The following is a 25,587-nucleotide window of genomic DNA, read 5'->3' as shown; positions in this document are numbered from 1 at the left end:
CCAAAAAGGGTGTCGTTCGCAGACAAACGTTACAAAAGGTTGATGTTTCATCATTAAGACTCAACCTTGTCTCTCAAACGAAACCAGTTTCAGCCCACACCCCCTGTAGCCCAACATTACCAACCCTCCCAATTAGAGACTTCATCAATAACCATGCGACGAATGGAAGCAAACAGCAAGCATCTCCTGTGGAAAAACTGTCCAGAACATGTGTCCATGTTAACGTGCTCCCTGGAAGTCTTATAGAATGGTAGGATGTTTGCTGTGATGTAGGTTACTGGGCAGGTCTGTGTGAAAAAATCTGCACAATGGGATGTTTGAGTTTTATATCACAAACATCATTTCCTTGGAAAAAAAAAGGTTGCCATCCCAAGGTCTGGCTTGTACGCTTTGTTTTGAGTCGACAATGACCTAATTGAAACAATGGCGTCTGGAAGGAGACACCGGCACGCTAGTAAGGGGATAACATTTGAAAAATAATTGTATTTAGTCAAAATTCTCAATATTAGCAGTACCAATAAAGCATACATTTTTCACTTACTATCTGGTTATATAGATTGTACCATTGATCATAGTATCTTTTTCTGGAAAATGGCAGAGCAAATGGCAAAAATACTAATACAAAAAACTAGTTACAAATAATGAAAATGCAAAGAGACTTATTTGAAATGTGTCTACAAAACTGATTCAAAATGTTTGATAAAACAGCCTTAGGATTCTTACCTAACAGGTAGATATGTAGCCTAATATAAGGACATGCTGATGCTGCATGCTCAAGCATTGTACTGTACACTAGCCCTCAGTGAAAGCATGACATCATCAATCTGGGCGTGACAGGAAAACGAAACCCGGAAGCGGTCCCCTGCAAAGGTTATCCGAACACAATTCTGGAATTTCTGCTCCTGAAACTGTAAGTTTTCCTTTATCTTTCGACTACATGTAAAGAATTATTTCAATAACATTGAAGCGAGAACCCTGTCGTAAACGCTTACACTGTTCCGTCCTGTTGACCAGTTTGCAAGAAGCTCCGACCGACCCTACATAAGTACTGTTTACATTTTCCATCTGCCTCCCAAGCTTAAAACTAGCCAGTGCAGCGTTAGCGGAAATGTCAACAAACAGCAATATTTTCCTTGTTACCTGTTTAACTTGTTTACATCTTGCAAAGCAAAATCGTTGTTGCGAAAGGAGAACAATACATTTGTATAATTGTTGCAAGTTTACTGTAGTAAGCTAGTGTTACCTTGATTGCTAACGTTTCTTGCTAAGCCGCGCGCATAGAGCATACTGAAAGGTATAGTGCTGTAATTAAAATGTATGCCAAAATAAAAAAATGTTGCCTGATATGAGGGATGTTATGATATGAGTGCAATTAAAGGAAACCAGCCGATGTCTACCAATGATATTAGCAGTATTGAACGCTCTGCGATTTTCCGTTATTCCCCATGGTAATAATAGTGTGAATTGGTAATCTGGGACATTTTTTGCATGCATTTTCTCATCGGAGATTCCTGATCAACTTGTGCCCTGACCCTTCCTGTGACACCACACCAATCACGTTTTGTGATTTCAGTCACATAACATCCATGCTAAACCTCAAGTCATAGTTCTGTGGACTAGACATTGTCATAGCAGGGAAGAAAACGCTCTGGAGTTTAGGTGTCCCACATTACCCAATGTCCCAGATTACCCAAATTCACCCTATATCGGTAATATGCAAGACCATCACAGTTTATTTAGACAATAATACAGATATGGAACATTCACCTCAATCAGTTTTTTATTAGCGTTAACTTGTTCCGGTGTGTTTTTGTGTTGTTAGTACTCTTTAACGGAACATATGTCTACCATGTTTTTTGTTTGTTTGGTTGGGGGGGTTTTCCACGAAGAAAACAGAAACTGAATAATTTGAAGAATGGGAAATTATCAGTATGAAAATATTTGCTTGCACTCGAGGCACTGTAACTGGCTGTTTCTCTTTAATTATGGCCAGTCATTGCATGATTACGCCCCATCAGATAAGGGCTGATGTGATTGGATTGCTCTGACACACTGCCCTGACCAGTACTGCCCTGTCACTAGCTCTTATTGGCTTAAGTGCTGTGACTGACATTTGCTTTCATGGTCCAAGTCTACTCCAACTATAGGTATATCATCCATCAACCACTGGAGTAAAACTGTAGCCAATAGCAACAACCAGTCTACTGTTTAGGTATCCCTAATGTCAGGACATGGTTTTAGTGGTGTTTGTAAAGTGCTTGTTTTACGTCAAAGAAACCTTTATTTTGTTACCCTCAGGGTTAGAGGCTTTTCGGGTGTAGCCCTCTTCTCAGTTTTGTGTGTGCGTGGTTTGTGTGTGTGTGGTTTGTGTGTGTGTGGTTTGTGTGTGTGTGTGTGAGTGAGAGCGAGAAAAAGAGAGAGAGGGCTACAAAGTGCTATTTCAGCTGGAGCAGGGAGAGATTGCACAGCACTTTCCCCCCATGCTGTACAGCTTAAGGTATCACACGCTTTACAACGCTAAAGCCCTCTCCTTGTTATCAAACCTACGGATACATGATCAGTCAACAGAAGGTGGAATGAACACCAACGGTGCCAAGGAAGGTGATGGACAGGTTGCATGTCACAGGAAATGAGTGCAAAGCTGCCACTGAGCCAGTGTGTGGCGAGAGGGCCGTGATGGGGCCACAGACAGCGGCCAGGCATACTGAGCTTATAGGAGCCGATAGGCCTCGCCTCCCACCTCCAACCATCTACCTCCACCCCTTCCCCCCTGGCTCAGCAGAGCCCCTCTACAGGCCGGGTGGAGGAGGGGCGGTGGGGGGGGGGGGTTGCGGGGGGTTTCCTGCTCCTCGCGGGGCTCTAATTGGAAAATTTGGGTGGCCTTGCTTGTTTGTATGGGTGGAATGGAGGAGGTTATTTTTGTGGCACTTTCTCAGCAATTCCACTCGGCAGAGAGCGGGGCGGGGACGGCGGGGGTTATGTTTTGGGAGTTTCCCCTGGCGTCTCTATCCTACCAGTCTGCCCTTCCTACCTGCCCTGCCAGCCCAGGGTGCCCCTTCCCTGCTGACAGGCCTACGGGACTTCTGGTTTTCACAGTGTGGCTCCGTGACCCAGTCAGTCCCCAGGAGAGGAGAGGAGGTAGTCGGGTGAGGCACAGGACTATGTGTACTGCAGGCCTGTAGTCCACGGGGCATGCCTCATAGCGAATTGGGGTAGCCTTAGAACAAAATGCACGCTTTTTCTCAGTTTAAGTTGTATTTAAACAATATGGGCACATACATTATGAGAAACATTCATTCACAAAGCACAAACAATTTTAATGAACAGCCGGAGATTGCTAGCTACTAGTAGCTGCAGTTAATGACGAATATAGCAGAAACACTGGGGTGCAATAACTGCCATTTCTTGACTGACAATGGAGACGGCAAACTTTATTGGTTTCCAAAAACGTTACTGGTTGAATTCTTAACGGCAGTTCATCGATTAATCGTGAACATTCCTAGTTGGGTGTGTAGAGGGGTTTCTGCTGACATCGAGGGACCTTGTCTTCGTTCTGCATCTCATTCTTCATCTGCCTGTCTCCACAACTTAAACCCTCTCCAAACATCTGCCTCAATCATCCCCCCCCCCCCCCTGATTTCGTATTTCATGTTTATTTTCCTTGGGTTCTAAGAGGACAAGTCGGTGCCAAAGGCGAAGTTAGACTCTATATGCAGATTGAGACAAACAAACAGGCATGTTGTGCACAGACCGCCAGAGGATAACAAGCCGTGCTGCAGACGTCTTGGCGATGGAGAGCCAATAGCGGACCCCTTCTCCCTCCGTCCCACCACCCTTACGGGTCACCCACTTCTGCCCTTTCTTTGGATTGGCTGACGACGGAGGAAATGCTGACTCACGGTGGAGATCATCGGTGACCAATACCTTCCATTTCTGCCTTTTCCCTGGGAGCCATGAAAACGGAATAAGACAAAACCACAGCCAGAGTGATCAGAGTAAATACTGGAATGGAGAGAATATTGTTATCGACTTTTGTACATGACGTGGCAGTATGCGCCTCTCCCTTTTTAAGGTGAACACAATAACTGAACTATGTGAACTTTGTGTGTGGGAGAGAGAGCGATTTGGGTTTGTTTAAACGCTGCCCTGTCCAATCACTCAGGGCCAGTCCAGTCATTTCGGGGGGGATGTTTGGCCGGCTCTGTGCATTCAGAGGGGGGGAATCTTTGATAGAATCTGGTGTTTGTGTAATGTTGGGGGCTGAGTAGAGCGTTAGTGTGCCGTACTGGGGTGGGGGGGGGGCTTAGAGTAGGGGCTCGCGCCAATGGCGAGATGGGGGGCTGGAACAGACGAAAGGGCCTGAAAGGGTCCCTTTGTAACGTAGACCATCCTAGACACACCAACACACGCACACACACACAGGTACACAGAGACACACACTCACTCGTTCACCTGCCAATCACTCTCACATGTGGGCCAGAGAGAGAGAGAGACTTCAGAGTAGGCTTTCCCCCGAGGAGGAGGGCTCCGACGCATGAACAGCTCATTGATGAGAGAGAGACAGACTGGGTTTGTGATCACCCCTCCGACGACTCGGCCGCGCCTCGACTGCGGGTTCGGTCGAGGCGCGGCCAGCGAGACTGTGGGAACCGAGATGGGCGGCTCTCCGCACGTGGGTGTTTGTGTTTGTCGTCGCTTTGATTTGTCTGTATTGTTTTTTTTCCCGATCAATTCCTTGTCTGGGGAGAGAGATGGGCAGGGTCATTGTGGTGGCTCAAGCGATCTAAAACACGCAATCTGCTGTAGTGCATTCAAGCTCAATACAACATCTACTGTGTGGGAGAAGAGCTCAGAAGGGCTGCAGGCACAAAGTGGCTGCTTTGCCTGTAGTTATTCCTGCTCCTAACCATAGTTACTGGTTAGCCCTGCTCCTAACCATAGTTACTGGTTAGCCCTGATCCTAACCCTAGTTACTGGTTAGCCCTGCTCCTAACCATAGTTACTGGTTAGCCCTGCTCCTAACCCTAGTTACTGGTTAGCCCTGCTCCTAACCATAGTTACTGGTTAGCCCTGCTCCTAACCATAGTTACTGGTTAGCCCTGCTCCTAACCATAGTTACTGGTTAGCCCTGATCCTAACCCTAGTTACTGGTTAGCCCTGCTCCTAACCATAGTTACTGGTTAGCCCTGCTCCTAACCCTAGTTACTGGTTAGCCCTGCTCCTAACCATAGTTACTGGTTAGCCCTGATCCTAACCCTAGTTACTGGTTAGCCCTGCTCCTAACCATAGTTACTGGTTAGCCCTGCTCCTAACCCTAGTTACTGGTTAGCCCTGATCCTAACCCTAGTTACTGGTTAGCCCTGCTCCTAACCCTAGTTACTGGTTAGCCCTGATCCTAACCATAGTTACTGGTTAGCCCTGATCCTAACCATAGTTACTGGTTAGCCCTGCTCCTAACCATAGTTACTGGTTAGCCCTGATCCTAACCCTAGTTACTGGTTAGCCCTGCTCCTAACCATAGTTACTGGTTAGCCCTGATCCTAACCCTAGTTACTGGTTAGCCCTGCTCCTAACCATAGTTACTGGTTAGCCCTGCTCCTAACCCTAGTTACTGGTTAGCCCTGATCCTAACCCTAGTTACTGGTTAGCCCTGCTCCTAACCCTAGTTACTGGTTAGCCCTGATCCTAACCATAGTTACTGGTTAGCCCTGATCCTAACCCTAGTTACTGGTTAGCCCTGCTCCTAACCCTAGTTACTGGTTAGCCCTGATCCTAACCATAGTTACTGGTTAGCCCTGATCCTAACCCTAGTTACTGGTTAGCCCTGCTCCTAACCATAGTTACTGGTTAGCCCTGCTCCTAACCATAGTTACTGGTTAGCCCTGCTCCTAACCCTAGTTACTGGTTAGCCCTGCTCCTAACCATAGTTACTGGTTAGCCCTGCTCCTAACCATAGTTACTGGTTAGCCCTGATCCTAACCCTAGTTACTGGTTAGCCCTGCTCCTAACCCTAGTTACTGGTTAGCCCTGCTCCTAACCATAGTTACTGGTTAGCCCTGCTCCTAACCCTAGTTACTGGTTAGCCCTGATCCTAACCCTAGTTACTGGTTAGCCCTGCTCCTAACCCTAGTTACTGGTTAGCCCTGATCCTAACCATAGTTACTGGTTAGCCCTGATCCTAACCCTAGTTACTGGTTAGCCCTGCTCCTAACCATAGTTACTGGTTAGCCCTGCTCCTAACCCTAGTTACTGGTTAGCCCTGCTCCTAACCCTAGTTACTGGTTAGCCCTGATCCTAACCCTAGTTACTGGTTAGCCCTGCTCCTAACCATAGTTACTGGTTAGCCCTGATCCTAACCCTAGTTACTGGTTAGCCCTGCTCCTAACCCTAGTTACTGGTTAGCCCTGCTCCTAACCATAGTTACTGGTTAGCCCTGCTCCTAACCCTAGTTACTGGTTAGCCCTGCTCCTAACCATACTGGTTAGCCCTGCTCCTAACCATAGTTACTGGTTAGCCCTGGTCCTAACCATACTGGTTAGCCCTGCTGCTAACCAAAGTCCAGCACGGTGACAGAGCTGCTACCGCTTATAGGAGGGGCAGTCGGGTGTGTTTATTAGTCTGCCTCCAAGTCAAACAAACCTGCAGTTTCAGCTCAATTAGAACATACTGGAAGCACCGAGGCAGGCGGAGGGGAACGAAGAAGGGAAAAGACGGAGAAGGAGGGAGGAACGGAGGGAGAGCGGATTTACCGCCTCGCGGAAGACGCCTCGAGGAGACTTGGTCTGTAAGTCTGAAGGGAATCGGAAACAAACGACCAGAAGACGAGGGGGGGGGGGGGTGTCATTCTCATTGTCTTTCACTGCTAGGCGATGCCGGTGTCATTCGACGGGCCGTGGCTCGCGACGTCGTTTTCCCCCGAGACGTCGGCCGTTTTGGGCCTGCGCTCCTCCAGGGGTCCTCCAATGCCCCCTTGAGGATTCAGAACGTGTACTGCAGTGGAGACAGGCTACCTGATTCGCGGCTGTGTCCAGGCGTTGGGTTCCAGGTGCAAGGCAGACTTGGGACCAAGCTAGTGCACCCGTGTGCAGGCCAGCGCTCGATCTCTTTTTAATAACAAAGAGGAAGTGTGTCCTCCTCGTCGCCTATCTGGTTTCTAGGTTTGGTGTGAAGACGAGGATTTCAGGTCTTGGCTTTGGATTGTCAAAAGTGGCCCAGGTTTCGCGCGCTGGTGTGATGTGAAGCTTGCGAAACAGTCGACCTGGCTTGATGTGTTGGTGTGTGTGTGTGTGTGGCTACGTGTGTGTTTTATAGAGAAGGGGTCTGGGCAGTGTTCCCGTGTCCATGCATGGCCCCCAGAATAAAGTAAACACAGCGGCTCTTTTCTCATCCCAGCCGTCAGCAGGCTCTCCCCAGGCCCGCGCCAGAGACCACACACCCAGACCACACACACACACACACACTCACACACACACACTTCCCAGACCCCTCCGCAGATCCTTCCACACATACACACAGACCACACAGCGCCAGCCCCGGGCCCCTCGCACGCAACCTAGCCGAGCTGTCATTCTGCCCAGCCTGCGCGTCCGCGTGTGTGTGTGCGCGCGCGCGCGCGTGTGTGTTTATGCACGTGTACCAGAAAAGGGGATCGAAACGCTCTTGCAGGCATTCTCGGGGATGGAGTTGTACGCTAAACCCTGAACGCCCCCCCCCCCCTCCTCCTGACCCCACCTCACCTCACGCCCCACACCCCCGCCCCTGCACCCCCCTCTTAACATACAGGGGTGATGGATTGACCGACAAGGCGCTTGTTTAAGGCCCGGTTGTGTCTTATCTCCTCCGCGTCCGATCGCTGGATGAGTCGCATCCCGCTCTTGAGTTATGGACCCCGTCTCTCTCCGGGTCGGCGGGGGTTGAGAGAGAGCAGGCGGGTGGGGGGAAGGGGTCGGCATGTCGAAGCGGAACTGCCTTTCTCCCATTTTACGTGGGAGCCCACCTTCCTCCACTGGTTGTGTTTTGTGCGCTGTGCCGCTTGAGAGTTTTGCTTTTTTATTTTAATTTTAATTTATGTACTTGTAATTTAGATCATGTATGATATAAATGTAATTTAATTTAATTTTGTCAATAAAAAACGATATATAGAACCGAAAACAAACCACAAATGAGAGGGAGACCAAAAGACTATGCAAAAAAAGACAAAAATAAAAGCACCACTAGAACGAAGACTCCGAAGTCTTTAAATGTCGTAATCAATTCCGAAATAAATAAGCAGAATGACAGTTCTCATGTCCACATTCTGGTGGTGTGATTTTTTGTCCCACGGTACGTTCGCACGCGCACTGTGACCCCGAAGAACGACGACGACAGCAGCTTGCTAACGCAACGTGGACCTGGCGTTTTGCTCCTAGCTGCCATCTTGCCGGTTCCTTCCGTGTGAACTCCTGCTCTTCTCGCAAAGAACGTGTTTTGGCTTTTGTGGGAGAAGGCGGAAGGCCTCTTTTTTTATCTGCCGTTCCAGTGAAGCTAGATCTGTCGTAATCGAACCTGGCAACAATTTATTAGCAAACATCTGTGTGGAAAATGTACCTTTAACCTGGTAGCTCTCAAACAGGAATAAACTAGTATTGGATTGCACTGACTGGACCCATCAATTTTATGGTTTTGGTTAGCATTTCTTTGTTTGTATGGAAACCCCCACCACACACACACACACACACATATACGCGCACACACACGCCCACATACAGCACACATCTGAAGGTATAACCGTACGGCCCGTCACATACACGTATTGTGTGGGGTTATGTGGAATGATTGGGGAGAGCTGGTTTATTTATCCTTCTCTCTAGAGTTTACATTCCTCCTCTAGTCTGCTCTCTGTCTCAGTCTCAGGACCTCTCTCCTGGTATCATGGATGGCCATCACTTTAGGTCTCTTTAGACTAGCTACCTCCAAACGAAACAAAATGTATTGATGAAAGTCTTCATTCTTGCAACAGCAGTAATAATTCTTCAGCTACTGTAGAGGGGACAATATTCTAGAAGTTTTTAAATTATGATGGTACTTAGGTGTAGTGCAAAGGTCCAATGGCCCCTGTGCTAATGACCATGGTTATTAACCCCCCTCCTGTCTCTTGCTTGTGAACCAGGTTACCATCTCTCCTTGTGGTCCTACGTGCCCCCAGTCCGCCATGTCTCGTGCCAGGCAACCACCTCTGGTCACGGGCATCTCCCCCAACGAGGGCACGCCCTGGACCAAGGTTACCATCCGTGGCGAGAACCTGGGAACCGGACCTGCTGACCTCATTGGTATGATTCTCTCTCTCACACACACACTCACAAATGTAGTTCATATAAATTCATCCGTTTGACTTTGTTGAGAGGAGGACTTGGTAATCAGTGTGTGTGTAATTGTCAGACTGATTTACTTGTATCCATTTTCTCAGTGCTAACATTTCGGACCAACACTTTTTTTTGTATAAATAATTTTAAATAAATCAGTGTGTTTCTGTTTAATCATGAGGGTTTCTAATATAAACATGGAAGCATCAGGAAAGTGACATTTTAATGTTTCCATTCCAGATGACAGTCTAGAAGTGTGTTTGTTTGAATATTTATTTTCAAAACGCTCACATTGGTTTATTTTTTCAGTTGTAATCTCTCCCGATAGAAACCTATTGAATGAAAGAGGCTTATATCCTGACTGATATGTTATCAAACAAAAATGTGTTTTTGCACTTTTTGGACAAATGCAAGCAATTTTATTCAAACACATACTTTAACAATTGAAATGGAAATAAAGATTCTGATGGAATATTTTATTTCATTCATGTTTATTTGGATTATTTAAACAGGATTTTTTAAATGCATATTTTGTATAAAAAAGTTGCATACTTTGTTTTGTCAATATAATGATTGCAGTGGTCAAAAAAATATTAAATGTTTTCAACAAATGTACTCAGTGGGATATTACAAAACAACAGATAGTATTATCATGAATCCATTAAATGGATCACTTTGTATTTTAGTAAATATATCACTAGATTAAATTAATCTATCGCTTACGTAAACCTATTAATGTTTACTGTAATTATAATCAGGCGTGGTATTAGTTTAGTTATTGATGATGGTAATTATATTTGTATATTGCTTATAATAGTCATCATAATAATTTATTTTATTTCTTCAAAATTAGATGAAATAATTACCACAATTTCAAAAACAGAAATATGAAGAAAATTGCATAGGTTTCAACTTTATTCCCACAAAATAACTGTCCTTCCAAACCACCCATGTTCAAAAAATACAACAACAAAAACTGTTGTATGCACATGTACATGTACTTGACAGAGCCCTGCCGAGGCGACAGGGAGAGAAGCCAAGAACTTGGCCACGCACACCTATGGCTCTCTTTCCGAGCATCAACTCCCCAGGGTCGGGAATTAGTCCATTAGATATGCACAAACGTGTGTGATTGCGTATTTATGTTTTCAAACAGAGTGGAGTTGTACAGAACAGAGGCAGGAAATGAGCTCTAATAGCCGTATCGTTTGTACGCTTATTTGTGGACTGTCTTTCGAAAGGCTTTTGTGTCGTTGGATTACTCATGCGGGCCTCTCTCTCTCTCTCTCTCTCTCTCTGGGTATTCTCCTTGGCTCGCTTTAGGAGCCTTGCTCACTGCTGTACCTTTAATCCTGCGGTAGACAGAGGTGACAGGATGGATGTGTGAAGGTCCATTTCGCTGTGAAGGGACTGCACTCGGGCTGTGGACAGGATGGGGAGCCTTGTGAGGTTGAGGAGTATGGGTTAGGGCCCCACACCAGACCATGTGAACTGTCACCCCGTAGCCGACAGCTCGACAAGACGGACTCGACGGCGTCCCGATGGCAACCGTCTCGTGTCTGGACGCCTAAGCGTCGGCTCTCGTTTGCGCCTCGCGGACTTCCCCGATTTCTTACTGACGTGTCTGTGCGTGTCTTTTGAGTTCATTTCTCTCTCTCTCTCTCTCTCTCTCTCTCTCTCTCCCCCCCCCCCCCCCCCAGGCCTGTCGATCTGCGGTCACAACTGCCTGCTGACGGCCGAGTGGATGTCGGCCAGCAAGATCGTGTGCCGCGTCGGCCCCGCCAAGGACGACAAGGGGGAGATCATCGTCACCACCAAGTCCGGCGGCGACGGCACCTCCACCGTCTCCTTCAAGCTCCTCAAGGCGGAGAAGATCGGTGAGAGTCTCCCGCCGGTCGTTTTAGCTTCGGGTCCAGCGCGGACGCACGAAAGGGCTTCTAGTCGACGGAGCCGATGGAGGAATCGAAGGTTCTCCTGTGGCAGTGGGGCACTGCAGAGGAACGGTGCATGTTTTCGTCGTATCTCATTTCGAGGTCCCACTATTACGTCTGTGACTGCTTCTATGTTCAAACTGTGACTGTGTTATTGTTCTACGTATGACCGCTCGCAAACGGCTCCTTAGCTTTGCTGAGTTGCGTTATAAATTGTTGCTCCTTTTCTTTGTTTGGACTATAAGGAGCGGGTAACTATATAAACTGGTCCTACAGTTTCCTGTCTGCCAGCTGTACCCTGTCTGGTAGTGTGTGCGCGTGTGTGTGTGTGTATACACAGATTGTGTTGGGTAATGTGTGTCTGTCCCGGCCTGTGCTGTAGGTATCCTGGACCAGTCCGCCGTGTGGGTGGACGAGATGAACTACTACGACATGAGAACCGACCGCAACAAAGGCATCTCCCCTCTCTCCCTGCGACCCAGCAACCCCCTGGGGATTGACGTAGACAAGTAGGAGCACACTCTCTCTCACGCACACGCCCACACACCGATACTCAGTCACTCGGGCGGTCACGTAAACACGAGCGCTCTCCGCGCTGAGTCATGGTTTACGTCCGCGCGCCGAAAACGAGCTCTCTCCGCGCGTTTGAACCCGCGTGCCAACGCGGCGCCGAGCAAACCGAACCGAACGCGACCCAGCCAACGCACAGAGGGGTGGAAGAACATCCCCGGGTACGAAAGGAGACAGAGACAAGGATAGAGAGCGGCTCGGAGTAGAAAGTAGGCATCCTCCCCACACACACACACGTTCGTCTACAGCTGCTCGACGCCAGCGCCTACGTTAGCCTGCAAGCGTAAGCAGAGCGTGTAATGTATAGCTTGTATAGTTTAGCTCTGGCATGTCTGTGTTTAGGGCCTGCCGATGTTTGTTTGGTTTAGAGAGGCCGGGGGCGGGGGGGGGGGCAAGTGACCACTCGCGGCCAGAGCGGAGACCCCCTTAGTGGGATGCCGTCCCTCGTAGCCCCAGGGTCAGTTTCTGGACACTGTTATTAAACTGTCAAGAGGACCCTTTTGTCTATATCATTTATTCCTTTTGACTATTTTCCTCCCCCTAAATATCAGCAATAGTAAATACATAAACATACATATGTATACATGTATCTCAATCTCACATTTGGGATTTGAGAGTGTCTAGTGAAAAGAGACGTCCGGCTGATAAAACCCCGGAAGCGTTTCTCCGTGAGCATCGCGGTTCTAACTAAGGGGGGCTCTTGTCCGGTGATGTCACCGGCTGCTTATTCAGCCCCCGGGGGGGGGGGGGGGGGTGAGGGGGTCACGGCGTCGTCATCGACCTGTTCGCCGTCCAAAGCTTTCGCGGCCTCCGCCGCGGGCCGAGTGGAGGTGCTCGAGCGATTATACGGCTCCGGTTGCCCTGGCGTGAATGGGATGATCGGGGGTTTTTTTCTCCGAGCTTCCTGCCCCGAGGAGCACTCTCTCCACAGCATGTGGAGCGGGACCTCTGATGCCGTGCCAGTTATGGAGATGAGCTGTGCGCTCGGCAAGCACGGGGAGGAACGCGGGGCGAGAGGTGGCCGCTTCGCGCTCACGTTCTCCCCTCTCTCTCCGGCCCCCCGCTGTTTGTTTAGCCTGAGAGCAGTCGAACGGGTCGGGATACGTCAGGGAGAAGGTTAATTTGTCATTAACCTTGGGCGATGAAAACGTTTGCACCTTGACCCCCTCTCTCTCTCCTGCTTCTCTCTCTCTCTCTTTTTCTCTCTCGTTCCTTTCCCATGGCAGCCAATCTTTACAGATATGTGGTGTGATTTAGTTTTATCTGTGTGTATGATTTTCCCCATGGGCTTTGTGTTAGTGTACATGGTGGGTGGTTGTGTGTGTGTGTGTGTGTGGGAGGGTGGTAGGTTTTTGTAGCCCACGGGTCATTTGCACAGATCAAACCCCTCTAATGAGCGCTGGATCCTCCAGGGGCATCCAGGCGTCCCTCTCTGCTCTTCCCACGCCGGGGCCTCCCTCCCGGGGTACCGCCTGGCCACACAGTGACCCCTGCTGGAGGATCGTTTAGCAACACCAAACTCACCTTTCACCTCATTTTGCTCCCTAAATACATCAGATCATCAGTCATGCAATTACAGCGGCGTCCATATGTTGTAAATGGGGGCCATGTTTTGCGTGTGTGTGTGTTTTTTGCTGTTTGCTTGTGTGTGTTTTAACTATGTTTATGCACTCTCCCAGGGGTAAGGTCTCTCAGAAGGATCTGGAGGGCATGTTCCCAGCCGTGAGCGGAGACTTCACCAGGGAGAACTTCTCGGCCACCTGGTACCTCATAGAGAACCACTCTGGAACCAGGTCAGCCCCCCCCCGCGCGCGCGCGCGGACGAACAGCCAATCGCGCTAACAAAAGAGCCGGTCTCGTAGGAAACGACCTAACCCCAGGACATGGAACCGTCTAAGTGGCGCTGGCGTCTTTTGAGATATCAAAACGTTGATGTTTGGATTCAGTTTAGGCCATCGTTTGACGTGTGTGTGTGTTGTATCGTCTATGTGACTCCTGTATCAGGACAGTTACAGGCTATTTTGGACTTTCTAGGCTTCCTGTCCTTACTGGGTAGCCGCTGTGTGACCCTGGCCATTTGGACTTGGCCGCGCAGCACACTACTATGTTTTGGGTTGAACATGTTTGTGTGTGTGTTTCCTCCTCCTGACGAAACCTATAAACATGCACCTAGAGGAGAGAGAGAGTGTCACACACACACACACACACACACACAGCTGGCCAGTGTGACAAAGTGAAAGTAGTCACAATCTAGGTGAAGTCCATGTCGAACTAAAATGTGTGTGTGTGTTGGTCTTGTCCTCATCCTCTCTCCCTCTATATCTCTCTATCTTTCTCTCTCCCCCAACCCTCTCCCCCTCTCTCAGTTTTGATCAGTTGCGTGTGGCAGCCAGTAACCTGAAGAAGCAGGCCACCAAGAAGAACGAGGGCAGTCTTCCCTACGTAAAGAGCGGCCTCAGCACCTTCTTCGAGGCCCAGGACGCCCTGGCAGGTGAGTGGGAGTTGTAGTCCTGTTACCGTTGTAGTCCCCCAATATTTTTATATACGCAAACAGGTCTGTGTAAAAGCAGAGGTTTTTGATTTGTTTGGCCCGAAAATGGCAGAGTGTGTGTGCGCACATGTTGAAACGTGTGTGTGTCGTGTTACCGGGCAGGTTTACAATAACACCGGATGTAGTTGAGCACATGGCTGGTTGTGCGGTCGGTTGATTTAAAGGGGCTGTTTGCAGGCATCATGGTCTCATGCTCACATCACGGTCAGACACCGTTGTCGCGGCCTCAAAACCTCAACACGCTGATTATTTATTTTTTATCTCCCCTGACAGACACACGCTTGCGTTCCACGTGTAACGGGTGTGAATCCGTGAAACTTACTCAAGTATATAACAGGCCGCCCGCGTCAACGAAGAGCTAGCTTTTCGTTGGCTAGCTAGCTTTTCGTTGGCGTAGCTGGTAGCGGTCGCGCTTGGCAAGTCAGAGGTGGCGCGTTCGAGCCCAGCGAGCGGCGAACATCGGCCCGTCGACCTTGAGACGGAGCGTGGCCACGTCCGTCACACACGCGTACGCTTTTGACAGAACCCGGGACATACTCAAGGCCCTCGCGCGCGAGAACAAACAAACACACACACACAGGCCTCTCCAAGATCCGCGGAGTCGGACGCGGCCCCGACTCCTGTCCCTCTGCCAGGTAGCACGAATCAATTGTTTCGCTCCGTCATTCATTCATTTCTTTTTTGTCTGTTTACTCGGTTTGCCTCATAGCCATAGTGACTTCCCTCGACTATTTATACAGACTCCTTTTTTTTTGAGGGGGGGGGGCACTGTCATTATTATTATTGCTTTCCGTGTGTTTGTGCCTGAGGGGGGGTGGGGGGGAGGGGGTTTCGATGTGATGTTATCATTGTTGGCAGCCATGTCTAAATAAACGAAACGGCCCGACACAATGCGGCCCAGGCTAATAGGGCCGATGTGGCGAGATAACGGACCTTGTACCACCGAGGGGGGGGGAACAATATGGAGCTGTTCTCACGTCTGGGGCCGAGCGTGCCCCCGCTACCCGCCCAGCGCATGTGAACCAGGCCTGGGGGGGTGGGTGGGGCGGGTGGTTGTCACCGTCCACACAGAATCAGGAAGTAAAACACCGGACGTGACCTCGATGACCCGCCGTCACCTGGAGAGCGTCCGGGCCGGCCTGTGACGTGAGGCTGGCTGTTACTGTACGTGTACAGTAGGATGTGTCGGACACAGCGCGACGGCCGTGCCTCAGGCTATCGGACGTGCTGCCGCCGGCAAAACGAAACGTCAAATCAGGTGTGCGTCGCCCAAGCAGAGGGCCTCGCGGATGTCGCGTTTTTCTGTTTTTGTCGCATTAAACCTAACTGACCCTGATCCAGTGGTCGGCATCTAAAGCCAACCGAAACCCTGGAGGGGGGGGGGGGGGGGCACATGTGGGTCTCTTCCTCTCTGTCTCACTCTTTCTGTCTCTATAGCTCACCCTCTCTCTCTGTCTCACTCTCACTCTTTCTGTCTCTATAGCTCACCCTCTCTCTCTCTTTCTGTCTCACTCACTCTTTATTTCTCTCTCACTCTCTCTCTATTTCTCTCCCTCTCCCACTCTCCCCCCCAAACCTGTGAATTATTCATTTGTCTCTCGGAATTTGGCAGGTCGTTCTGAGTGAGTCACCGCCAATTATCCCCACACGGAAGGTGTCATCCACACGCAAAATCCACACGCAACGTGTGTCGGTGTGGCGTGTGTGAGGTTTTTGTGCCTGTGCGCGAGTGTGTGTGTGTGTGTGCGTGTCAGGATGAGCGCTGTCGGACTCGTGGTGCTTCCAGTTCACTCCATCACCATTCAACATCTTTATTTTCGGTCTCCTGTGTTTATTTTCGGGCCAGCCCGCATGCGAGACTCGTACAGATGGCTCGTTTGAAAACGTCTGGTGTTGTGGCGACGAAGTGGAGGTAGCACACCGCCGCGTGGAAACAAGTGAGGAATGGCTCGGAACGGCCAAACCTGGAAAATGAAACAAGTTCAGTGAAATGGGTGTCGAGGAAATGGCAGGCCTTAGACCATGTCATGTGGACGCACAGATGGGATTCTCTCCTCTCTCTCTCTCTCTCTCTCTCTCCCTCTCTCTCTGTTCCCCTCTCTCTCCCTCTCTGTCTGTCTTCCTCTCCCTCTCTCCCTCTCTCTGTCTCCCTCTCTCTCTCCTTCTCTCTCTCTCCTTCTCTATCTCTCTCCCTCTCTATCTGTTCCCCTCTCTCTCTCCCTCTCTCTCTGTCTCCCTCTCTCTCTGTCGCCCTCTCTCTCTCCCTCTGTCTCCCTCTCTCGCCCTCTCTCTCTCTCTGTCTCCCTCTCTCTCTCTCTCTCTCCCTCTCTCTCTCTCTCTTGTGCCGTCCCACACCTTTTGACGGCCTCACCACCGCCGTCCTCCTCCGTCCCTGCCACTCTCTCCCTGTGCCCCTCGTGCGAGTCCCCTTCACAGCTCCTCCGATAGAAGCAGAGGCTCGTCCAGTTTAGGACCTCTACAGCCGCACGACAATGCAACTCGCTTCCACGGCATGGTTTAGAGGCAGTCGAAGCCTCCGTTCGTTTGTGGCCCCTCGGGGATCCCACCGACAGGCATCCCGTTCCGGGCTGAAATGGAGAACCCGACCCCGAAGAGTGACAGAGAGAGTGAGAGAGCGTACAGTTCTACCCCGGGGTCACATGAGGCCACGGGGTCAAACTCCCTGGACGAGGGGGGCGGGGGGAGGGGCGGGGGGGGGGGGGGGGCGGCGTCATCAGTCTGGGGTCAGTTAGCCGTGAGGCTGGTGGGGGAAAGGGGTTTGGGGGGGGGGGGGGTTCAACAGGAAACATGGAGTCCTGTAAACTTTCGGCGTGACCCCCGGAGCAAGCTGGTGAAAGAGACGGAGGGGGTCATAGCAGGGGTTGTTTTGTTAGGGGCGGCCAGTGACAAATTGAAACATGCTTGCATGGCTTTTTTGAGCCGTGACTGACTGACTGACTGGGTGGCTGACTGGGTGGCTGGCTGGCTGGCTGACTGGCTGACTGGGTGGCTGGCTGGCTGGTTGGTTGGCTGACTGACTGTCAGAGGCAGGTATTGTTGCATGCTAAATGTTGAAACTTGAGGTTTTTCATTGTGTGAAAAGGAAGTCTCCCTGCGACACAGGAAACGGCATGGCTACCGTGGTCCAAAAAAATATGACAAAAAAAAAACCCTCACCAGATTCCCAGGGCTCATTCCCCTCACCCCCGAGACCCAACAGGAGTCAAAACATCTCCAACTTTAGAATCCAGGGACGGCATATTTTTAATTCCTACTCCCGGTGTTCCATCTGTTCCAGGAAGTGAAGCGAGAGTCTCGCCCTCGGGTCCTGGACTGTGTGTATACGTGTGTGAGTGTGCGTGTGTGTGTGTTACTCGGAGCCTGACAGGCTGTTTAGGTTAGGCGTGACGTCGCGGCCAGCGTTTGTGACCAACGCAGGAGGACACAGGGCCAAAGGGGGATTCTAGGGTGACAAGAAACAGACCTGAAACCTGGCTTGTGTGTGTGTGTGTGCGTGTGTGTGTGCGTGTGTGAAAGGGCATGTTTGCTCCTACGTGTATGCGCAGACAGTCTCCTGTCATCCTGAAGATACGAGTCCCCGAATCAGACCACCGTGGTCAAGGCTCTGGTTTGGCCCCCCACAGAACACACACTGTCTGTTTAGGTGGTTGTATCCTGCTGTATATCAGTGAGGCTGATATCGTTTGGATTCTCTGCTCCGTCAGTTTCGGTAGCAGGTTTTCAAGGTCCGGTCGTCGCAGCGTTCGGTCTGGCATCTGTCAGACGCCCCGACAGAGCTTCCCTTCCTCGTTCTGTCATTCCCCCCCCCCCCATCCCTCCTTCCTCTCAGTTTATCCGCACCGTCTTCACTGGGGGGACCGTGTGGAACGGGGGAGCAGAGCTGAAGGAAAGAGAAGTCTTCTCCCCCCGCCCCCCCCCCCCCCAAACACACACACTTAGTTTTGTCTCTGTCGTCTTGTCCGTCTGTCTGACTCTTTGTCTGTCCGTCCGTCCGTCCGTCCGTCCGTCTGTCTGTCCGTCCGTCTGTCCGTCTGTCCGTCCGTCTGTCCGTCCGTCCGTCTGTCCGTCTGTCTGTCAGTCTGTCCGGCCTAGATTAAGCTCACTGGCAAAGCATGTGATTAGTTCTCCCTCTCTCTCTCTCTTTCTCTCTCTCTCTCCCTCTCTGCTCTGTCAATAAACACACACTGCCCCTCTCAGCACCATAGAGCCTCACCACAGCACGAGATTTATTTGTTCATATGGGCTGTCGCCTCTCTCTCTCTCTCTCTCTCTCTCTCTCTCTCTCTCTCTCTCTCTCTCTCTCTCTCTCTCTTCCTTTTCTTTGCCCCCCTCCCCCTTTTTATTTTGTACAAACAGTCTCTCACTCATTCTCTACGTATCTTTTTTTTCCTCTCTGCTCCGTCTCTTTCTCAGGCTACCGTCCATGTGGTTCTTAGCCCGACTTCCCTGGTGTCAGACTGGTGGGCCAGCCTCCTCTGTCTCCCACTTAGTATCACCGAAAACCCAGTCTCCCTGTTTTCCCTCCGCTAAATATTATTCCTCAAGCTGATAAAACATTCCGGACCAGGGGTGCGTAACCGGGGCTCGGAGAGTTCTGCCCGGAGAGGGTCACCGTACGCGGCCTGGGGCGGGACTGGCGGCGTGTGACGCGGCAACCGTGGCGACGGGGGGGGGGGGGGGGGGGGGTCAGACCAAGAAGCTGTGTGGGAATGGTTGGTGGGGGGAGGGGGGGGGGGGGGAGGAGGGGACGTGGTCAGACCGAAGCGTCTGCGGGCCGAGGGCCAGGGAGGTTATCTCCCATCGACCACTGAGGCAGTGCCTGTTTGTTATTTTACCTTGGGTTCCTGAAATTGAAAATGTTCCGGAATCTGGGAATTACGCGTGTTGAATCGAGCTTTCCGAGGCATTCGCGGAGTGTTATTTTAGAACACGGAAAGACCCTCAAATAACCCCCGACCCCACCCATCTCTAATTTGGCCTTTTGTCTCTCCGGCAAATTCTCTGTCATTCATTTTCCCAGATGAACCACTGTGTCCAGATGAACACTACTTGCTTTGTTTGAAATTGAATTGTTTGAAAATGAATACATCTGTACTATAATGCAAGGAATGTCTGTGTGTTGTGTGTATATGTGTGTGTGTCTGTATCTGTTTTATCGTGGGATTTTAGGGGGACTTTAGTGGAACGATTATCCCGAGGACCGGGCACTGTGCAAAGTTGTCATTCTGCAGTCATTTCACCATTTTGTGTGTCCCTTTCCGACCATTTTAGCCTCCTCGGACATACGTCAGGAACAATTCTCCAACGAATTTAGCCTCCCCAGTTGGTTATTGGTGTCTTATTTATGTCAATGTGATACCAAAAATACAAGACTATTTTACAGCACTGCATAGCACAAAATAAACTGAGGCAGAACTGTAGATGCTGCACTCTATGGCCTACAATAAGAGAACCAATACCTTTTTTATATCAATATGACATAAGTAATCGATGATGTGGAAAACAGGAGACAATTGCTGGCTACTTAATCATTTGCATGAATGTACCAGAGCACTGGCAATTCGGTCCCCCCAAAAAATTAAATTGCTTTTAGGATGTGCATAAATGAGTAGATGATGTGGGGGAAGTACTTTGGAGAATTTCTATTGTGATCCGAGGAAATGTAGTCACCAAAGCCACTGCGAAGAACTGTCATCACCATCTGCATCACGGGCACTGCACTATCTATCTATTATTCCACAAATCTATGTGTCACCGACACCTTACGCACCGACTGCCCCGACTGCAGGCACTGGGCATGAGTTTGAGCAAATTTCAGGACGCAAACGTTTTTATCTTTGTATCCAATGTTTGCGTTATTATTCTATATTTTGGGTAATCAGGGGAAAAAGAGCATTTATATTTTAATGCAGTCATAGTCATTATAATTTTTTTGGGAATAAAAATACAAATGAGCTTTACATATTTTTTGTTATAAAATACTGAAATGGTGTCAATTATATATGTTTGGAAATCAAATAACAATTTAACCATATGAAATACGAGAATGAGACTGTCAAGACTATAATCATATTTTGACTCCAAATAAAAACAGTTTGAATTGAATTTATTTAACAGTATTAATATAGTGAAGGACTGAGTTGACTGTGTTTTGTTCCGTGGCAAATGACTAAACGTTCCGTTCTGTGTCCTGTTCCGTTTGCCGTTGTGTTCCAGCGATCCACCAGAGGCTGGAGTCGGACGGTACAGAGAGGGTGGAGGGATCCATGACCAAGCGCCTTGAGAACACCCTCAACAGTAAGAGTCCCGCCTCCCCACCCTCCTGACAGGACCTCCTGATCCAGATGAAGGGAAGGGTCCAGGGGCCTGGTCCTGAGTAGACGTGCCAGCTTGGCGCCCGCCCCCTCCCCCCTCCACCTTCCCTTCTTTACCTGCACAGGAAGTCCAAGAACGGGTCGGGAAGTCTCTTCCGAAAGCCCCGCCTACCTCGCACATCCGACCGTGAGGACAGGGATCTGGGTGTCCTCTCGCCACCCACCCACTGCCTTCCCCGATTATCACACACACACACACACACACACACACAAGCTCCGTGTGTGTTCGGCCTCCTCATTCGAGAGAGAGGGGATCCTGAAACGGTTCCTCGGTTGCCCCCCCTCCCCCATCTCCGCCATGATAATGTGACTGCTCTAATGGAGGGTCAATAAGCAGGCCCTCTCCCCGGGGTCTAAGGTAAACAAACCGCCCCCGGCCCGGACGCCGCCTTTCATCCCGCCGTGCAGCCCCAGACGTGTGGGCCCGCGGCCCGGCCCGCCAGCGCCCACCCCCCTCTCGCCCATCTGTCCGTCAAACACGCAAGCCCACTCCCCACCCCCTTAGCCACTCGCGCACCAGACGCACCGCAACCCTCCCCCCCCCCCCGCTCCCCCCCGCCCCACATCCATCTCAGAGCGCGTGACAACTCGTCAGTCACAGCACAGAGCGGGGAGCGAAAAATGTGAACTATTTCGCTGTTCACGCTCTCCCTATTTTTCCTCTCAGGGCCGGGGGGTGGGGGGGGGCAGGGGGGGGGGGGCTGTTTTCTGATTAAAAGAATCTGGCTCAGTCTGAGTTTTTTCTCTCTTTCGCTCTCTCTCTCTTCTCTCTCTTTCTTTCGTTCGCCGGCGCATCTGAGGCCACCCACCAAGCCGGGGTGTAGCGTGCGAAAGGCCCCGGCGAGACCCGAGTGGGAGAGATAGCTGTCGCTCTCTTCCGAGCGGCTCCCCGTCCGGCGGGGCGGTACGGGACGGGGGGGCAATACACGCCAGCGTGCCCCCGTCTGCCTCTCTCCCCACAACATGTCTTCTGTGCGAGAAGGGGGGGATGATGTGTAGGTCGAATCAAACCCGCCTCACCTTTCTTTCTTCCTTCCTTCCTTCCTTCCTTCCCTCTTTCTCTCTCTAGGGGCGAGCGACACTGCCGACACCCTGTTCCAGGAGGTCTTGGGGCGCAAGGACAAGGCCGACTCGACGCGCAACGCCCTCAACGTGCTGCAGCGCTTCAAGTTCCTCTTCAACCTGCCGCTCAACATCGAGCGCAACATCCAGAAGGTGCCGTCCTGGCGCGCACACACACACGCACGCACGCAGACACCTCCACATGCACACGGCCAACAACCCACGCTCACTCTCACAACACATGCTCACCCCCCCCCCACACACACATGCACAGACACCCCTCCCCCCACACACACACACACAACACACAACACAAACGCACAACATACTTACGCAACACACACGCACACCGATCCACCAGTCGACATTCGCCACAACAACCAGTGGGTGGTGCCAGAGAGGTAAAGATCCATCCCAAGGAGTCGCACCAACAATGACCGATCACACCGTACAGTATCCTGATACAGGCCTAGCTGCTGCGCTGTCTGACCCCTACGCGTTCTCCTGCTCTCTCCCCGAAGGGCGACTATGACGTGGTGATCAACGACTACGAGAAAGCCAAGTCCCTGTTCGGGAACACCGAAGTCCCAGTCTTCAAGAAAGGTGCATGCGAATCGAGCGACGTTCAGTGCGGGCGGAGCGTGTTCCGTACCACGACAGACGGGGGGGAACTGACTCTCCCCCTCCCTGTGTGTGTGTGTGTGTGTGCGTGTACGCGTGTGTGTGTGTAGTGTACGCGGAGGTGGAGACGAGGATAGGGGCCCTCAGGAGTCTGCTCCTGGACAAGCTGCTGGAGACCCCCTCGACGCTGCACGACCAGAAGAGATACATCAGGTGCGTGGAAGGCCTGGGGGCAACGGGTCTGGTGGGGGGGGGGGGTGTGGGGGGGGGGGGGGGGGGGGGGGCTGGGGGTGGGGGGGGGGGGGGACGAAGGAGGACGCGTTTTTCTCTCTTTCGGGTGGGGTTCGGTGGTTTGGGGAGATTTTCCCCGCAAATCAAGAGGCTGCAGGTTCAAATCCTCCCCCGGTGACAAGCGTCCACCGCACGGCTACATTCTGATTCTTGTTGTTCCCCTCCAGCGTCTTGTCAGGCCGACTTCCTCTCTCGCCTGCGACACGCCGTCTCTTTTGCCCTTCCTCTTTCTCCCGACGCGCTTCTCTCACTTCCCCCTCGCTTCCCTCCAGTCCCCCCCCCCCCTCGCCCATCAGGCCCCCTGTTTCTCGTAAAGGCCCGTCTCTGCTCCTTCCTCTCCTCTCCGCTCCTCCCAACCCCCCCCCCCCCGTCAGCCCACGTCGTCGTGCGCCATACTTGTGGTCTCCCTCTCCCGGTTTGATTATTGCTCCGGTCGGCCCTGTCGGAAGCAGAGAGAAGCAGCCCCTCGACCGCAGGACCCATCGTTCACCCCGCCCTCCCCTTCCCTCTTCCCCCCCCCCCCCCCCCCCCCGCTTTCCCACTCGCCCACACCCGCTCCCTCCTCCGCGCTCCGAGCGAGCCGGGGAGAGGAGGGCGGAGGGGGGGGGGGGGGGGGCGGGGGCGGGCTTCGGGAAGATGCCCTCTAATCAGGAAAGCGTGTCTGCGCGTGCGAGCGTGCGTGCGAGCCAAGCCACAGCTTTCCAGGACTGCCTCGGCCCCGTCCCACAGAGTCGCTGAGTGATGCCGAGGGAATGTAGCAAAGGGGGATGATTGGAGAGGGTGAGGTGGTGAGAGGTTAGGGCGAGGTGGAGGGATTGAGGGAGGGTTAGGGTTTCGGTCGGTCGGTCGGTCGGAGGGAGGGAGGGGGGATGAGGCTTTGGACAAGGGTGGAGGATGAGGGGTTTTGGGAAAAGGGACGGGGGTTGAGCTGTTTGGATGAGGTTTGGGATTTGAGCTTTGTCCAGTGAGGACAAAGGGTTCTGGAACACTTCTGATGTACTTTCACGTTAACGCGTGTGTGTGTGTTTCAGGTACCTGTCAGACCTGCATGCTTCAGGGGACCCAGCCTGGCAGTGCATCTGGGCCCAGCACAAGTGGATATTGCAGCTGATGCAGAACTGCAAAGACGAGTTCATCAACGAGAAGCGAGGTGAGGGAGACGGCGCGGTCGCGCCGACACGTGACTTTTCGGGCACGCGGTCGGACGCGCTCGCGCGTGCGGGGGGGAGACTCGACCGTCCGAGCGCAAAAAAACTGGTGCGTTTTCGCTCAGAAGTCAAATAAACGCCGGCGTGGAGACGGGTTATCAATGCCTGCATTATGTGTGTGTCTCTCTCACTCTCTCACTCTCTCTCTCCTACCCTCTTTTTCTCTCTCCCCTCATTCTGCCTAAGAGGCCCTTGTGTTTATTTTTTCACGAGCATATGAATGAGATCAAAGGGTGGGAGCCGTGTCGCTGGGTTTGGGTTTCAGGGCCCCGTCATGTTACAGTACGCACACACACACGCGCAGACACACACACACGCACACAGATGGATTGAAACAATTAACCCCAATTAAGCTGTTTCTCTGTTAAATCAGCCAGCGAGAAAAAAAAAAGAAAAAAAAAAACATGGACGTGAAACCGTCAGGAAGAACGGCAGTTCCCCCCGATGCTCGCGCGCGCACACACACACACTCGCCCCTTCGCACGCACGCGCAGGCAGGGCTCAGCCGCACAGAGAGAGGGGGGGGGGGGGGGGGGGGGACCCACCACGTCTAGACGCAGTCACACAGAGTACATTGTGAGTGGGTGGCTAGCCCTTTGCAGAGGAGCCCCAAACGTAAACACAGCTAATGCTAAGGCTAACAGTGGTTTCCTGGGCACAGCCTGTGAGGAATACAGGGGGGTGGGGGGGGGGTGGTATACTATTCTCTTTTTCTCTCTCTTTCTTCCCTTTTTCTCTTTTCTTTTTCTCTCTCCCTCTCTCCCCCCCCTCCTCTCTTTCTTTTCTCTCTTTTCTCACTGGGCTCTAACGGTGCCACCCTGCAGTCAGGCTCGTTCTCAGGATGAGCTGCCCTCATTTGTCCTCCAGCGGGAAGTAGGAGCACAGTTCAGGACGGGCACGGGTCACTTTTTATCTGAGCGATGTCGTTCCGGGGTTCGCGCACACCTCTCTCCTTCCTCACAGGGCGCACACTGCGCGCACAGCGCGGCCGCGCACGCGCACACACCCTCGTTACAGCAGCTGTCTCCTGTCCCCTTTCCTGTCGTACGGCAAGAACCGTGGCCCCTCTGTACACACCTGGCAGCCATTTACCACACAGCAACCCCGCACCGGCCACCAACCACCCCCGCCCCCCTCACCACCCCCCCCCTCACCACCCCCCCCCTCACCACCCCCGCCCCCCCCCGAGCATCCATCCCCAAGAACGAAACTAGTGCTTTCCAAAAAAAAAAAATACCTCCTTCGACCACAACAGCCCTCCTCTACCTCGAAAACAAGCCGACAAGCCGATCGCATCCGCCGTCACCCCTCCCCCCCCCTTCCCCCCCCTCCCCCCCAGGACGAAAAACCCTGGGAGAGCCTCTTAATGGTGCCTCACATCAGAACACTCCTCTTCAACCTGCGCCCCCACGCCCGAACCTTTCAGTATCTCAGTATACACACACGTACACGCATCTATAAAGCGGTCTACATACATTCCCACCAATCTGGAAATTGTTCCGGCAGTTTGCCGTGGGGCCCGTCATAGACGCACGCGGCAGGGCTAATTGCTCGGTGATTGATCGGTTGTGTCTGCAAGTAATTTGGGGGGGGGTCTTTCATGTTTTGCCTATGCTG

At 51.8% G+C, this 25,587-nt stretch overlaps 1 protein-coding gene across 1 annotated transcript in view; it reads left to right on the top strand.

The window, feature by feature from the left end:
* The first annotated feature begins 786 nt into the window (after positions 1-786).
* The window catches only part of exoc2 (exocyst complex component 2), a 36,900-nt gene continuing 12,099 nt past the window's right edge, over positions 787-25,587 (top strand). The window contains exons 1-11 of the mRNA XM_062452417.1: positions 787-910; positions 9,149-9,308; positions 11,042-11,218; positions 11,655-11,781; positions 13,522-13,635; positions 14,209-14,333; positions 20,631-20,711; positions 21,858-22,003; positions 22,372-22,453; positions 22,582-22,684; positions 23,794-23,912. Of these exons, the coding sequence (XP_062308401.1) occupies positions 9,191-9,308; positions 11,042-11,218; positions 11,655-11,781; positions 13,522-13,635; positions 14,209-14,333; positions 20,631-20,711; positions 21,858-22,003; positions 22,372-22,453; positions 22,582-22,684; positions 23,794-23,912 (1,192 nt within the window). The 5' untranslated portion in view covers positions 787-910; positions 9,149-9,190. The remainder of the gene's footprint in view (positions 911-9,148; positions 9,309-11,041; positions 11,219-11,654; positions 11,782-13,521; positions 13,636-14,208; positions 14,334-20,630; positions 20,712-21,857; positions 22,004-22,371; positions 22,454-22,581; positions 22,685-23,793; positions 23,913-25,587) is intronic.

This window comes from Osmerus eperlanus, chromosome 26 (genome assembly GCF_963692335.1).
Source record: "Osmerus eperlanus chromosome 26, fOsmEpe2.1, whole genome shotgun sequence".
NCBI lineage: Eukaryota > Metazoa > Chordata > Actinopteri > Osmeriformes > Osmeridae > Osmerus > Osmerus eperlanus.
The sequence above is the reverse complement of the archived record's forward strand: the minus strand, read 5'-3'. Positions and strand labels throughout refer to the sequence as shown.